The sequence below is a fragment of the Danio rerio genome, chromosome 9 (assembly GCF_049306965.1).
Source record: "Danio rerio strain Tuebingen ecotype United States chromosome 9, GRCz12tu, whole genome shotgun sequence".
Lineage (NCBI taxonomy): Eukaryota > Metazoa > Chordata > Actinopteri > Cypriniformes > Danionidae > Danio > Danio rerio.
The window spans coordinates 45,190,001-45,206,888 of record NC_133184.1 but is presented as its reverse complement, the minus strand read 5'-3'; the positions used below and the strand labels follow the sequence as shown (position 1 = coordinate 45,206,888).

Genomic DNA, 16,888 nt, shown 5'->3' with positions numbered 1-16,888 from the left:
CAATCTGGTCATACAATATTTCCATCTGTTTCAAGCTATTTGGATCATGTATCAAAAGAACAAAACCGTAATCTGATCATAAACTGTAAATTGTGATCCACATTCTGCACCCAAAGCTGTTTTTTAGTCATTTATAACTATCCTGTCCATGTCAGAGCTACAATTCGACAAAATTTCCACCTATCCTTATATATTTCTCAGCTATTTAGCCATTGCTAATAGCATTATAGCGTGAAAGTGTCTGCTTTTATGTTTGGTGTCTGTTTGTTTTGCTTACATTAATATTTACTGGTAAGGAAAATCTATTTGTTCACTTTTGTTATTTATATTTTGACTTTGCATTTTAATTTATACATAACTTGCAAATTAGAATAAAAATGCTATAAAAGCATACAAATGTTCTGACAGTTATAGGTACCATAGATTATTATAGGTCACTGAGTATGTTTATATGGACACCAATAATCAGATTTTATTACAATTAAGACAATACTCTAATTAAAAGTCTGTAAACAGGGATTTTTTGATTAATCTGATTAAGGTCATAATTGAACTAAATAGAAATCAAATTAAGGCATGACGTTTATCAAATTATTTGCTATAATATGAAATATGGGATCATGATAGGAATATTCAAAAAGCAATGGAAGGATGTACCTTAATCATATTGTTGTCTAATTCAGAATAAGGCAAATAATTGAATTACTGATGTCCATGTAAACGTAGTCAATGATGCTACCATTTGGTACAATCCATTTCTCTTTTTCTGACTGTTCTTCCTGTAAAGGAATTTTTGTAGAAGCACAGCCCAGGAGTGTCTCTTCATTGCTTGGCGATACTGTATGTTATTGCACAACAATTGTTTGGCTTTTTGGCAAATAAAGAGAGAAATTACTCAGCCCATGACTTCATGGCCCGGTCAATGGAATGAACCGGCAACCATAATTTTCAATAAAGGCTCATTCTGAAAATGTAGCCCTATATACGTTTCTAGAGATCGCGAATTATGTAACCAGAGCTACGTATGGCTGCATTTCGTCTTTAAAGCAAATGCTATGGGCCGGTATGACGTCGTTCCTCTTTTGTGCCTACCAGTTGACCACTTACAGTTGAAGTCAGAATTATTAGCCCCTCTGAATTATTAAACTGTTTGTTTATTTTTTCCCCCAATTTTTTGTTTAATTTCTAAAGATAATATTTTAATAACTCATTTCTATTAACTGATTTATTTTATCTTTGCCATGATGACAGTAAGTAATATTTGACTTGATATTTTTCAAGGCACTTCTATACAGCTTAAAGTTGCATGTAAAGGCTTAACTATAGGTTAACTAGGCAGGTTGGGGTAATTTGGCAAGTTATTGTATAACGATGGTTTTTCTGTAGACTGTCGAAGAAAAATGTAGCTTAAAGGGGCTAATAATTTTGTCCTTAAAATGGTGTTTAAACTGCTTTTATTCTAGCCGAAATAAAACAACTAAGACTTTTTCTAGAAGAAAAAATATTATCAGACATGCTGTGAAAATTTTCTTGCCCTGTTAAACTTCATTTGGGAAATATTTTAAAAAAGAAAAAATGAAAAAATCAATGGGGGGCTAATAATTCTGGCTTCAACTTTACCTCCATATGGACGGCTTTCCCGCTGTTACCAGTTTGTCAGGTAGCTCGATACGTACGTAGGTGGACTTGAGATGCAGGGTGGAGTTGACCGCGATGGCTGGATTCGAGTCAGGCGAAGAACGGTTCCAGAAAACAAGTAAAACAAATACAAAAGCTAAAAAAATAAATAAACAAGTAAATAACAGAGTGAGGATGTGGTCAAATCTGAAAACGTAGTAAAAATCAGATGAGGGCTTTTCTTTTTCTGGATTGCTTTTCAAGTCACTGCAGTTGGGTTGACGGAAGGGGGTGGGTGCTGGTCAATTGGTGCTTTTTAAAATACTATTGGTTGGGTTTAGGGAAGGGGGAGGGTTGGGGTATCGGTCTGTTCTGTCATTAAATCAATCAGTCGACAGCGGCCTCTGGTGGATTTACATGAGAACAGCAGGAGCGAATGACACTCTTGAGAGAAATTTGAGATCTTAAAAAGCATAGCAGCTTCTGGTGGACTCGCGAAAACAAAATCTGCAAAAAACATAGCTGCTGGGATGTATTTTGCTCTCTCCAGAAATTTATATAGAGGTACGGAACGTAATCCATTATGTAATCCACAGCGTAATTTGTACCTGTCAGAGGGGTGATCCCATAATGCTCTCACGTGATGTGAAAACTATAAACAACCAAGCATTAAAATTGCATGCAAACATATTACTACAGTATTTCTGCAGTGTATAGTATGCAATTAGTTAATACTAATTATACAGTATGCACGTGCAGAAATGCCATGATGACCTCCAATATTTGCATAATATGCATTATACATCAGAGCACACAGCACGTAATGTAATGCAAAATGCAATGTGTTTAAAGTCTTTTTACATTACTGTCAGCAGTGTTTTCATGCTACTTTATACCATGCATGTTATGCAGTACGTATGCTTGTATTCTGTGTGTGTGCACATTGATGTGACACCAGAGCGTTGGAGAGGACACTAGGGGAAAGTAAATGACCTGTAGTGGTTGATTGGTTGACCGCTAAATGAACAGATGTGTCTGTGATGTGAAGTGAACAGCCACGAACTGAGCATCACAGTCAGTTTACGTCCTCCAAACCCCAGGACACAAACCGCACTGCATATCTGGAAACCCTGCTTGCGAATACAGGTCATCGAAAACCACTGCAGCTTCGCCTTTTTTTTTTTTTTTTTTTTTTAAACTCACTGGCCTCATTTCCTCTGCAAAGTAGAGCAAAGCTCAAGCTTAAGTAATAGCTGGGAGTCAGAGAAATAGATTCGCAACATTGAAAGAAAGTGATTAACATCAGGGATTTCCACTTACAGTTTTTCTTTCTCTGAATACAATAGGTTCCTGAGGAAGTTTTAAGGAACGGAGGGAAGATGAATGGGTCGAGAGGCATTGGAAGTTAGCGGAAGTTTATCTGCAGGGATTAGAGTGTGCAGCTGCCCACAGAGATTACCGAGACAGTGTCAGGAGGATTACTGGACAGAGACGAAACAGAGACTCCATGTGTGCCACCTTTGTGCTCGCACATATGTCTGGGTCATTTCGCTCTCCAATCGAAAGTCAGAAGTAGGAAATTTCTTTCCGCTTGAAGACAGCTGGATTATTTCCACAATGTGATATGAAAAAAGATATCAGTCTGTCTAATCTGTCTGTATGTGAAGAGTTCAGATGAACTCTTCCAAGTTCCATCTGAATTTTTTTACTGTATATGAGCATTTTTTTCAGCCTCATGTTTATGTTTACTTATTATATTTTATAGGCAATAAAAATAACCTATTCATCACTATGAAAGTGAAATTACAGAACCTACAGGACCCTCATCAACCATCGGAGAAAAAAAATTGTTTAAAGGGGCTAATAATTTTGTCCCTTAAATGTTTTTTTTTAATTATTTTTTTTATTAAAAACTGCTTTTATTCTAGCTGAAATAAAACTTTTTTTCAGAAGAAAAATATTAGCAGACTGTGAAAATTTCCTTGCTCTGTCAAACATCATTTAGGACATAATTAAACAAGAAAAAAAAATTCAAAGGAGGGCTAATAATTCTGACTTCAACTGTATGTATTATATAGATGCATTAAACACAGACTGATATATTTCAAGTGTTTAGTTTAACTCTGTTTTATTGATGCATATTAGTCAGAGTTACAGTTTCAAATATAAAGAATCACAAGACATCAACTGTTCCAACATATCAGCAGAAAACAAAATTAGTTTCTTCCTTTTTGAATCAAACAGTACACTTATATATTCTTGCATCAAAGATAATATTTAGGGCAAAATGGAAATAAAAAAATATATAATAACATAAATAAAATGACATAAATAAAACTCAAATTGGGCTGTACAGCAATACAGAAAATATATAAATACAAATATGCAAAAGGTACAGCAGTAATAAAAAAATAAATACAAAAATGTTAAAAAAGGATAAAAGAAAGGGAAAAAACCCAAAAGTAAACATGCATATTTTCTCTGTGCTCTCCATTTGTAACTAAGCCAGGGGCAAGGAAAATAGGTCAGGTATAGTGTTTATATTTCAAGTGTTTATGTATTTTAATTTCAATGATTATGGCTTACAGCAATGAAAACCCCAAATTGACCAATGAAAAAAGGATTTTTAACACAGAAATGTTGGACTAAGGAAAAGTATGAACATTTACTGCAGTCAATGCTTCCTCTTCACAATATTTGACAATAATTTAGATCGGGTGACTTCGCTGGTCAATCAAGCACAGGGATTTAAATGAGGTATTACTATTTTTGGCAGTGTGGTCAGAAAATGTCAGAAAATACTGAATTATTTATGCTATGCACATGGATAATGTAATAAAGCTCACAGATTAGACTAGTGTTTCCCAACCCTGTTCCTGGAGGCACACCAACAGTGCATATTTTGGATGTCTCCGTTATCTGAACCGTTCATTTCAGGTTTTGAGTCTCTTCTAATGTTCTGATGATTTGATTCGGGTGTGTTTGAATAGGAAGTTGAAAATGTGTACTGTTGGTGTGCCCTCAGGAACAGGTTTGGGAAACACTGGGTTAGACAAATAGATTTAGATTATACAGAGAAAAAAGTCTCGCACAATTATTTTGGCATAATTATTTTCGATACCTCACCATATTCAGTCAGTATTTCATGTACAGTACGGTCTTACTCTTATAAATATACCCCAGTACAGCAATTGTGGGTCCCACACTTTATATTAAGTGGCCTTAATCACTATGTACTTAGATTTTAAATTAAATCAGCATCTCCTGAAAGCAATTTTATTTTATTTTTATTTATAATTTTATTATTTAATTTTATTAATTTGATTTCATTTAATTTACTTTTTTTTTTTTAAATTTATTTTTATCTTTATTTTATTATTTTTATTATTTTAAATAATTTTTTATTTTAATTTTATTATTATTTATTTTTATTTAATTATATTTTTAAATAAAATTTAAATTTTATAATTTTTAACTTAATTTTTTGTTTTGTTTTGTTTTGCAATAAGTCTCAATGGTAATATGGCCAGAAGACTTAAGTCATTCAAATTGTGGAGTAAAATAATATATTGCATTACATTTCAGTTTATCTGCAGTCTGTCTTTTCTTACACACATGCATGCGCGCAGCAGTGGATTTCATCCTCGGCATGCTCTCAAAAGTGCAGCTGACTCAATTGGTATCTTTGTTTCTTTATCCTCTATCATCCAGCCCAGGAAGCCTCCAGCTGTAGCATTAGTGCGGACTGACTAGATGTGCAGTTTTATTTTTGCTATGAGATTAAAAAGATCACAATTTACCAGAGCTCACCATTCCCCTTTTGCAGTTATCCATTACGCAGTCCATTTAGTTGAGGCTTGAGAGGTCGAGGTTCGAGAGGAGGCTTTATGTAATGTATTCAGTCCCGCAGAACCCTAGACACACAATAACTGTTTTTGTGTGTGTGTGTGTCTGTGTGTCTGCTGCTGCTGTTGCTGACAGGTATAAGCTCTTCATAGTTGCTCATGCCCCTTTGGATAGAAAGTCTTCCTTTCATTCACTCTCTTGCATAAGACTTTGTCTGAATTATTCTGGACGCGGTTTAAAGCAGCTTTTTAAAACCGATTGTGATTCTTCCTCATTAGCATTTTCCAAAGGTTTCTCATCCACACTAAAATGTCAGAAAATGCTGAGTTAATCTTGCTCTATATTTGGATAATATAATAAAAGTTCACGGAGATTATACAGAGAAAAAAGGCTCACTTATTTTTTTTTTGACATGATCATGATTTTTTTTTTTTAAAATTCCTCATCCCTTTCAGAAGTGTACACTCAGTGGCCACTTTATTAGGTACACCTTACTTGTATCAGGTTAAACCCCCCTTTGCCTTCAAAACTGCCTTAATTTCATCGTGGCACAGATTTAACAAAGTACTGAAAAAACTCTATTGGATTGAGATCTGGTGACTGTGGAGGCCATTTGAGTACAGTGAACTCATTGTCATGTTCAAGTAACTAGTTTGAGATGATTCGTACTTTATGACATGGTGCATTATTCTGCTGCAAGTAGTCGTCAGAAGAGGTAGGCAATTGGTACTAATGGGCCCAAAGTGAGTCATGAAAATATTCCCCACACCATTACACCACCACCACCAGCCTTAACTGTTGACACAAGGCAGGAAGGGTCCATGCTTTCATGTTGTTGATGGCAAATTCTACAATCATAATGTTGCAGCAGAAATTAACACTCGTCAGACCAGGCAACGTTTTCCCAATCTTCTATTGTCCAGTTTTGGTGAGCCTTTGTAAATTGTAGCTTCAGTTTCCTGTTCTTAGCTCACAGGTGTGGCACCTGGTGTGGTCTTCTGCTGCTGTAGCCCATCCACCTCAAGGTTGGACGTGTTGTGTGTTCAGAGATGCTCTTCTGCAGACCTCAGTTGTAACGAGGGGTTATTTGAGTTGCTGTTTCTATCAGCTGGAACCAGTCTGGCCATTCTCCTCTGACCTCTGGCATCAACAAGGCATTTGCACCCACAGAACTGCCACTCACTGGATATTTTTTCTTTTTCTTACCATTCTTTGTGAACCCTAGAGATGGCTGTGCGTAAAAATCCCAGCAGATCAGCAGTTTCTGAAATACTCAGACCAGCCCGTCTGGCACCAACAACCATGCTACGATCAAAGTCACTTAAATCCCCTTTCTTCTCCATTCTGATGCTCTGTTTGAACTGCAGCAGATCGTCTTGACCATGGCTGCGCCCTGAAATTGCATACTTCCATACTATATAGTACACTAAAATCAGTATGTGAGCCGAATAGTATGTCCGAATTCCTAGAATTCAAAAATCAGTATGCAAGAAGTACCCGGGTGAACTACTACTATCGGGGAGATTCTTAAGTGTGCATCCCATGCACACTGCGCTATCCCATGATGCCCCACAAAAGAATTTATGAATGGGAGTGAAGCACGCAACTGACATGAGTAGGTCACGTGACAATGACAACATGGCTAATGTAGTATGTCAGAGTTCCATTCATACCTCTTTCATTGATACTTTTCTAACAGCCGAGTAGTACATTTAAATTCAAATGGAGTACCTACTGAGTAGTAGGCGGTTTTGGATGCAGCCCTTGTCTACATGTCTAAATGCATTGAGTCACTGCCATGTGATTGGCTGATTAGAATTTTGTGTTAATGAGCAGTTGGACAGGTGTACCTAATGGGGTATATGCCGAAGCATGCTAATAGGACTTTTAATTTGCCATTAACCTGGGTTAAGCGCTTCCGGCGAATTGATTGCAAATGCAAAATCCGGTGCGTTTAAGGTCTGTTTTCTTTAAAAATAAGCAATCTCCACTAGCTGAGTGATATCCGATTTAAAGTGGGTCTCAGATTGTACAAGAAGCACTGCATTAAATTACATTTCCCCCGCCATATCTTTATAATATGAGCATTTATATTAACCCAGTATATTCAATGGAGCTTCTGCGTTAGCCTGCCGATTCTGACGGGCGCGTGCGGGTAAACGGCTTTTTGTCTCGTTTCACGCTTGAGCAACTAAATAAATGCTAAAATTTATTTAACTGAACGTATTTTAATGACATCACAACATCGATGCTGTGTAAGGAACCGTATAAAATGGGAAAAAGTTCACAATAACAGGTCACCAGAAGTGTATCAGCATGGGAACAGCACTAGCTCAGCATATACCCTATAACGTGCCTGGTGAGTGTATATTTGACAGTGATTGTGAATCCCACTTTATACTTTATATTAAGTGGCCTTAATTTCACTTGGTACAATACATTGATCATCTACTTGTTACAATGCGCTTAAATAAAAAAAATCTGCATGTAATCTGCAATTATTTTCTGTAGTTCAACCTTACCTGTATCCCACCTTAATAGCACCATAAATGTTGTGCAATACAATATGAATGGGTTAAGTACGATGTTAGCACAGTAGTAAAGCCAATTAATAAAATGTTATTTAATGATTTTTTTAGAGGAAATGTGTATATACGGCCTACACTTCACACAAAAAGGGTCCACCAACCATTTTCTCTCAGAAATTGCTGTTGTATTTATTAAAATAAACGACAGGTGTAAATTGTTAACTGATGTAAGTCTATAATGTAGGGGTTTTCATATTTATGTCCATAGGAGAGGGCCTTCAAAAAGCTTGTTTTTACAGGACAAAAACACTGTGTCTGTGTGGGCAGAACTACATCATTCTGTTCCCAAACAATGCATCATACTATGAAAGTTCAGCTGTGAGTTTACGTCATTGTTTGGGAAACCCACCCCTGACTGAGATTTACTTAATGTGCTGTGGTTATAGGTCAGGGAAGTTGTAGGTGAGTTTTATTTTTTATTTTACCACCGATTACACAATTCCTTTGTTTTTGCAAACTATTAGCCTGAATAAACTGACGATTAACTGTGAAACAAAATAAAATTGAGAGGTTAATGATTTTTCTTTTTCACAATGTGAAGTTTAATATATGAAACTAATTTCGAGAGGAGTACGCGCTCATGATTAACCCAGCTGGCTCATATTAGCTAATCACGATCCTCCAATCAAAGGATCCCAAGTTCCTATATATATATCCTCCTTTTCCATTTACAACTATCTTTGTCTTGAAGAAACCCCCTCCTCCCCCTTCTTCCACCTTTATCCAAAATATTTGGCTCGGCGGCCCAGCAACCAGCAGGAATTCCAATGGCTCTGGGTCCTTACTTGAGCATTTGGTGTTTCTGCTCCACAGCTGGCACGTTTTCCCCGGGGTTTCCGGTTTTCTCTCAAAGCCTAAATACGCTCTGCATTATAGACCGCTTAAACCTAAGTCTCTTTACTAGTCGTCTCGCTCTTAGGAAGTTCACTGTGGCCTTAGCTGCGGGGGAGTTTGAGATCGCCCTGAAAATTAATTTATCTCCCCTCGCCCCACAAAGGGAGGGAGCCCTGGACTCGAGGATCCCTTGAGCTCAGGGCTCACTCCCGGGACAGCATGCCAAACAAGCTTTGGTAAGTCAAACTCTGTGAACTCTAAGTGTGAACTCTTGAACTCTTCAACTTATTTAGCATGCTTTATGCAGCAGATACCCTTCCAGCCACAACCCAGTTCTGGGGAACACTCATACACTTTTACATTTACTCACACTCAAACACTATAGTCAGTTTGGTTTCTTCAATTCTCCTATACCGCATGTCTTTGGACTGTGGGGGAAACCGGAGCACTACGCGGAAATGTGGTGAAAAACCATGTGAACGCAGGGAGAACATGCAAACTCCACACAGAAACACCAACTGGGGCTTGAACCAGCAACCTTTTGCTGTAAGGGGACAGTGCTAACCACTGCGCCACCATGTTGCCTGCCAGAAAAGAATCATATTTTAAATATCATCCAGGTCTTTTTTGTAGGCTAATGATGGAAAGGACAACAAATTGTGCTGCATGTGTTTTGAGTATTTGCTGCAGGTTTGCATTGTGAATATTTGCAACATGCGTTGAAGGGGTTTTCTTAATATTCTGGTGTTTTTTCCATCTCCGTTTTCTTAAGTTGCAGTGAGTTGAGCCATCTCCGCCACTGTAGTTTTGACTACAATAGAAGACATCAGCTCAAGTCAGTGCAGTGCTGATTTCGTTACGTGGTTTCAAAACCGCAGAGAGCTCATCAGTTCTGAAATTCTCCAGCTGAGCTATAAGCCGCTTTAAGAAGGACAGTAAAGTCATTCTGTTGTCATTCTCACCCAGTAATGTTAGCGCAGTCAAGTTGATAAATGCAGCGAACATTAAGAGCCGTGACCATGAGGTATGTGTGTCGGGTCTCTTCTCAAAGGCAACAGATGGGCACAGGAGGTCAGTCCACAGCTCTGTGCCCGCTCCACAAGCAGGGAAGCTTGGCTTGAGCGTGCGGTGGGGAGGAGTCAGAGCTGAGGGAGAGAACATTCAGCCACCCGTGTAGCCCACACAAGAGCTCCAGACATCTACACTCACACACACACCTTTCCATTTCTCGACATTGGTGGTTTTAGGATGTAAACACTCCCCACCTGCTTTCCTAAAAGCTCAGTGTGGGGTGATGCTCAATTCGGAAGGTGAGTCATCTCGAGACTTGGTTTGGATTAAACAATTTCCATGCTTCTATCTAGGCTTCTGCAGGGTCTAGATTGGATATGCAGTCGGCCAGAAGTGCGATATGCACATTAATGTAGCAGCATTTTTTTATGATAGTGTATAACAATAATTAAAATTTTTGCTGTTCTGTGATAGTTGGGGTTGGAAAAACTACAATTTATTGGGTAATTTAATAGAGAGCATAAATAATAATAATACTGTTTTTACATTACTGTGACAGTTAAGTTTAAGGTTGGGGCGGGGGTAGACGTTAGTAAAATACAGTAACTAGGAAATTTAATAAATAATATAAATTAGTCCCATTAACTTCCGGTCGTAACCATATCTGATCTAGCATCAACCCTTCTGCAGGTATCAATTTTTCTTGTTGGGATTAATTGCTGAAGCTTTTATCATGGTACACTGTAGAAAAAAATCTGTTAATTTACAGTTTCCATTTTTTGTGATTGTGTTTTCCGTTTGTTTATGGTTGTGAATTGCATCATGGGATGTTGATCTCTGCTCTGTCGACTTTTATTGTTTAAAAATCAACTCTACAGTTTAAATATTTGAACTCCTGCATCTAGACCGTATGCGACCTGCCGACCGGATGTGATGTATTCCAGTGTTGTTCAAGCAGGTCTGTGTTTACCAGATAAGAAATAGGACTTTATTTGGTTATTTTTTAAATCCAAAACATATATATATATATATATATATATATATATATATATATATATATATATATATATATATATTTCTATTCATAAATGTAAGTAATAAAGTAATAAAAATAATGTTTATGTTGTCTCAACATTCCCTCCAATATTTTAGCGCTCTGAGTTTCTAGTATTCATTTATTCATTCAACCATAGAGAATTGCTTTTGCACTCCTTTATTTCGGACACTGCGAGAACAGCTTCTCTCCTATGGTGCACGTCAGAACTGAAAATTCTGTGCGACTGTCACAAGGGGGCGAATTCCGACAGTCGTGTCCAAATGTCGTGTGCAGTGAAAAGGCGGCTTAACTATGACTGCATTTACACTGCATGGTTCAAGTGACTCAATTCCGATGTTTTTTTTTCTAGCATGTGGCACAGACTGAATATGGCCCATGTACGTGTAAGCAGGAAAAAAGCACATGGATTTTAATCAGATTCAGGCCTTGTTCACATGTGGAAATGTATCCGATATGAATCAGATCCGTACCCTTGTGTCTGCAGTGTAAGCAACTAATAACTTTACTTAATTAACTAGTAGCTAATAGCTTGATTCATTCATTCATTTTCTTTCGAGCTAGTCTCTTTATTAATCAGGGGTCGCCGTGAATGAACTTATCAAACAAATGTTTTATGTAGAGGATGCCCTTCCAGTTGCAAACCATCACTGGGAAACAACCACACACTCTTTTTCCCACACATAAACTACGGACAATTTAGGTTATTCAATTGACCTATATTGTAACACATGTCTTTGGACTGTGGGGGAATTCAGAGCACCTGAAGGAAACCCACACGAACATGGAAAGAACATGCAAACTCCACACAGAAATGCCAACTGACCATCCGGGGCTAGAACCAGTGACCTTCTTATTGTGTGTGTATATATAAACATAGTTAACCTGCACCTATATATTGTTGGCGCCAATAGCCTAGTGGTTAGTGCGTCGACACATAGCACCGAGGTGCTCGCAGCGACCCGAGTTCAATTCCCGTCTCGAGGTCCTTTGCTGATCTTTCCCCTATCTCTGCTCCTCACACTTTCCTGTCTCTATATCTCCACTGTCCTATCAATAAAGGTGAAAACCTCTAAAAAAAAAAAACCTGCACCTATATTGTGTATTAATGATGTCTGTATACATGTTCAATGAAGTATCTTTGCGTACTTCGTGTTGTCCTTGAAATCCTTGATTGTTGACATCATCTCTTCAAAGTTCTTGGATCTCATCAAGTCTCTAGAGGCCTCGGTATGGGCATCCCCAGGTGGAAATCGAGAACAAATAAAATTATCAGCGTAGCAGCTGTTCATAATGGATTTGTGGATGAGATAATAAATGTCTATGTGAAAATGAAGTGCTATAAATTAAAATAGGAGTTATATAAACAAGCATATAAAACGTAGAAGTATTTCTAACAATGTGCCTGGTGTATTGAGACAGAAAGAGTGTGTCCTATGGGTGGTTTGTTAATCCCACTCGCCATACTATATTTATGTGATGCGTTGCATGTATGCTTTACTAAAAAGATAGGTCTTTAATCTAGTTTTGAGAAAGTCACTGAAAAAGTGTGTGTGATATCAATATGGTGCATACTCATAATCACAATATATTGAATTATCTACTTCTAATCCTCATCGCTTTGTTGTTTCGCAGGTATGAAGACCCCTTTGAGCCCCACCCAGCTGATAGAAAACGGACAGCTGTGCTTTGCCATCCCTGGCTGTGTGGAGGTAAAGGAGCCCACTAATGCCAACGTAGACATGCAGCTGCAGCAGGAGAAGAAGAAGCTGCTTTACTCGCTGTGTGATGTCTGTAACATCCAGCTGCACTCCGCCGCTCAGGCCCAGGTCCACTACAACGGCAAGTCTCACCTCAAGAGGGTCAAGCAGTTGAATAATGGAGAGGTGCCCAAAGCAAGCGCTAGCTTGGCTCCCACTTCTCTGCAGTCTCTCAGCAGCAGCAGCAGTCAAGGTAAGACCTCCAGAAGCCTGGGGGAGAGCTTTGAGATGACATGCTCTGTGCAAGCGTACACAGCTCTGATGCTAATGCGCCCAGAGTTAGCATTTGACTCAGAGGGCCCGGATTGTCATTTCATGTGGCATTTTTATGAAGAGTGTTTTCTTGAAGCCATAGTTCACTCAGACATGAATATTCCGCCGTCATTTACTCCTCACGTCATTTCCAAAGCTGTTTGTTTTTTTTGGTCTATCTTTGTCTACTTCCTTGGAGTATTTGTCTTGTTTCTAGATTCTAGAAAGATTCTCAAATCAAGGAGTATTTTCTAGACAAGTAAAAATACGGGCTTGTTTTCAGGAATAACAAATAATTAAAAAAAAAATGTTTTTTTTTCCTCGTTAAAATAATCTAAATTATCTGCCAATGGATAATTCATTTGATTCTCAAATCAAGGAGTATTTTTTTTCTAGACAAGTAAAAATAAGGGCTTGTTTTTTTTTTTTTTAGGAATAATAAATTATATATATATATATATATATATATATATATATATATATATATATATATATATATATATATATATATATATATATATATATATATATATTTTTTTTTTTTTTTTTTCGTTAAAATAATCAAAATTGTCTGCCAATGGACGGGGTAAGTGAAAAAATCTCGTTTACGCTTTGAAAAAAGATAATTTTGCCCACCCAACTGACAGATTATTTTGCTTGTTTTAAAGAAAACTTTCTTTATTTTTGCCTTAATAATTCTGAAAACAAGACACTATTTTTTACTTGTCTAGAAAATGCTTTTTTAAGCCTAATATTTACCAATATTTAGATATTTGTCATAGAAACCACCCAAAAACTCAGGCTGCGTCCGAAACCCCATACTTCCATACTATACAGTACGCTAAAATCAGTATGCGAGCCGAGTAGTATGTCTGAATTCATAGAATTCGAAAAACAGTATGCGAGAAGTACCCAGATGACTTACTACTTCCAACGAGATTCTGGAGTGTGCATCCCATGCATGCTGCGCTATCCCATTATGCCCCGCGAGCGAATTCATGAATGGGAGTTAAGCGACTCAAATGACGCAGGTACGTCACGTGACTATGTCAAAATGGTGGATGTAGTACATCCGAATTCCATTCATACTTTTCACATTCATACTGTATAGAACGTACTTTTCTAACGGCCGAGTAGTACGTTTAAATTCAAATGCAGTACCTACTGAGTAGTAGGCGGTTTCGGACGCAGCCTCATTGTAAGAAAAACATTTTTTTGCTGTGTATTTTTTTTTTTTTTTTTTTTTGTGCCATGCTGCAAAAATTAGACATGATAAAGGTTCCATTTCAATCTTATTTATGAGTGACTTATGAAATACTTATTTCACTTATGTTCATTTTTATTTTGGAACAGAGCAGAATTTAAATAGAATTCACTGGAAATTAGATTTAGAAACGTTTGTGAATGAACAAGTGATTTTGAGTCCTATCTACTTCACAGAACTCATTTTCACAGAACTAATTACAAAGTAACTATCAGATAGAAGTTAACTAGCTAGAAATGACACAGGACTCAATTAATTGGACATTTAACTCATTGATACAGCATCATCATCATCATCATCATTAGTGATGTCATGCAGGTGCTGGATTAAAAGCTTCTGCCTTATAATTGGTTTAAGATTAAATTAATTTAATCTTGTTGCTGTAAATAATGAACATTGCATCCGTGGGCTAGTATTTTGCTCAAAATGATGATCTGTTGCTTGTTAATACATTTTGATAGTGTTGTAGCTCTTATTACACACATTTCTGATGCTGTTTGTGAATTTTCGCAACAGAACCATAAAAGAATTGACATCCACAGTTGGCTAATGATGAATCAAACTGATTTGAATCTCAAGTTTAAACCCTTTGACTGATGTATCTGGTCATATATCCAGCTTACTAAATTATAACTTTTTTTGTTCAAGTTCTTATCACTTTTATATTAGATACAGTATAGTGGTCAGGATATGGGTTTGGAGCAACAATTCATGATGATGTCGATAATGACAGATTTTCATTTCTGAATTAATTAAAGCAGACATTTTGCAAAGCAAGAAGCATGGTTACTTCTTTCTGGTTAAATATCTTGCACAGGTGGTGACAATTTTAGCTTTTATGGGACTCGAACCTACAACCTTTCACTTTCAGGTTCTGAACATTAGATCCTTCAGCTAGCACTACTGTATATAGCACTATAGCAAAGTGTTTATTGTGTTGTGTTCCTCCTTAGTTTTTCTTGTTTTTTTTACTGTGTCAGAAATTAAATGATTATTATTATTATTAATATGTTTTTTTATTTAAGAACATCTTCCAGGTAGCAAAGAATGCTGGCCCAGATTTGGTTTAAAGCGGGCACAGCATGCATTCATCTAGCTCTGTCATATAGCATGTGGGGCAAACATGACACAGGTTTGGCAGAGGTGGCACAAGACATGGGCCAGATGTTAAATGTTGTATTTGGCCCAGATATTAAAAATGTATTGGTGGGCCACGTAAGATTGGCTTATCCTGACCCACATTTAAAATTCTTTAATTCTTTTTTTTTTTTTTGAGTGAAGAAATATATTAATAGACAAAATAATTTCCACCCTTCTGTTTGCATATTGCAGTGCCTTCATTTTAATCCAGAAAACAATGAAGATTTAATTGTTTGAGTTATTAATTATTCTTGTCCTGTATGTTGCTACTGGAATTTGTCTTTCAGACAGTGGCCCAGTTTAGGCTCAGTTATGGGTTATTAACCTGACTAAAACTTGACCCAGACATGGTCCATGTTTGGCCCTTGCCTGGAAGCCAGACTTGGTCCAATCATGTACCGTAAATCACTGCGGCATATGAGCCAAGCGAACACTGATTGTGTGGGCCAGAGCTGGGCCAGAGAAATTTTCTATGTGGGGGTCACTGAAAACACACTTGTTTTCTTTAGCTTTTAATCATGTGCTGTAAGTTTACATATTTCTTTTGGCTCCTTGCTTGTTTGCATTTATTTTGTGTTTTTATGTAGAGCTCTTTGTTACCTATGGTGGTTAATTGAAAGTGGTCTAGAAATAAAACTGAGTTGAGTTGATTTATGATTAATAATATTATTGGGAAGTTATAGTTACCCATAAATAGTGCCAATTCTGGTCATAACTTTATGGACATAATTTCAAAGTGCCTTGGCCTGGAGAGGGTCCAGTTCGGCGACCACAGGATTTCAACTCTGTTATTCAGACGTTGTTATGTTGGCTTCATCAAACATGGACCTTCAGCATGCACTTGGGGTGGTTTGCTGCTGAGTGTGATGCGACTGGGATGAGAATCAGCACCTCTGAGCCCATGGTGCTCCACCGGAAAAAGGTGGTTTGCCATCTCCAGGTTGGAGGGAAAGTCCTTACCCCAGGTGGAGGAGTTCAAGTGTTTTAGGGTTTTGCTCATGATTGAGGGATGAATGGAACGTGTGATTGACAGGTGGATTAGTGGAGTGGCAGCAGTAATGTGGAAGATGTATCGGTCAGTTGTGAAAAAGAAGGAGCTGAGCCGAAAGGCAAAGCTCTCGATTTACCAGTCAATCTACATTCCTACTCTCAGATTTGGGTCCTGACCGAATGGACAAGATCTTTTATACAAGTGGCCGAAATGAGTTTCCTTCGCTGGGAGGCAGGCCATACCCTTATAGAGAGAGTGAGGAGCTCTGTCACCCAGGAGTAGAGCCGCTGCTCCTCCACATCGAGAGAAGTCAGCTGAGGTCACTTGTGCATCTGTTTCGGATGACTTTTGGATGCCTACTTAGGGAAGTTGTTCCAGGCATGTCCCACCGGGAGGAGGTCTCAGAGAAGACCCAGGACACGCTGAAGGGACTATATCTCTCGGCTGGCCTGGGAATGCCTCGGGATGCCCCCAGAGGAGCTGGAGGAAGTGTCTAGGGAGAAGGAAGTCTGGGGTTCTCTCATAAGACTG

General features: G+C 37.8%; 1 protein-coding gene across 11 annotated transcripts in view; it reads left to right on the top strand.

Moving 5' to 3' along the window:
* znf385b (zinc finger protein 385B) overlaps positions 1–16,888 on the top strand; it is a 300,195-nt gene that overhangs the window by 68,256 nt on the left and 215,051 nt on the right. For 7 of the 11 annotated variants that reach the window (XR_012384883.1, XR_012384884.1, XM_073911668.1 and 4 more), the window contains one exon: positions 12,586–12,903. Coding sequence is in view for 6 of the 11 variants with exons in the window: in XM_073911668.1 (XP_073767769.1) it covers positions 12,588–12,903 (316 nt within the window). In the remaining 5 variants the exon portion in view is untranslated. Of the gene's footprint in view, positions 1–10,065; positions 10,196–12,585; positions 13,028–16,888 lie in introns of those variants that run through there. The other 4 variants (XR_012384882.1, XM_021478615.3, XM_073911675.1 and 1 more) reach the window with 3 other exon arrangements.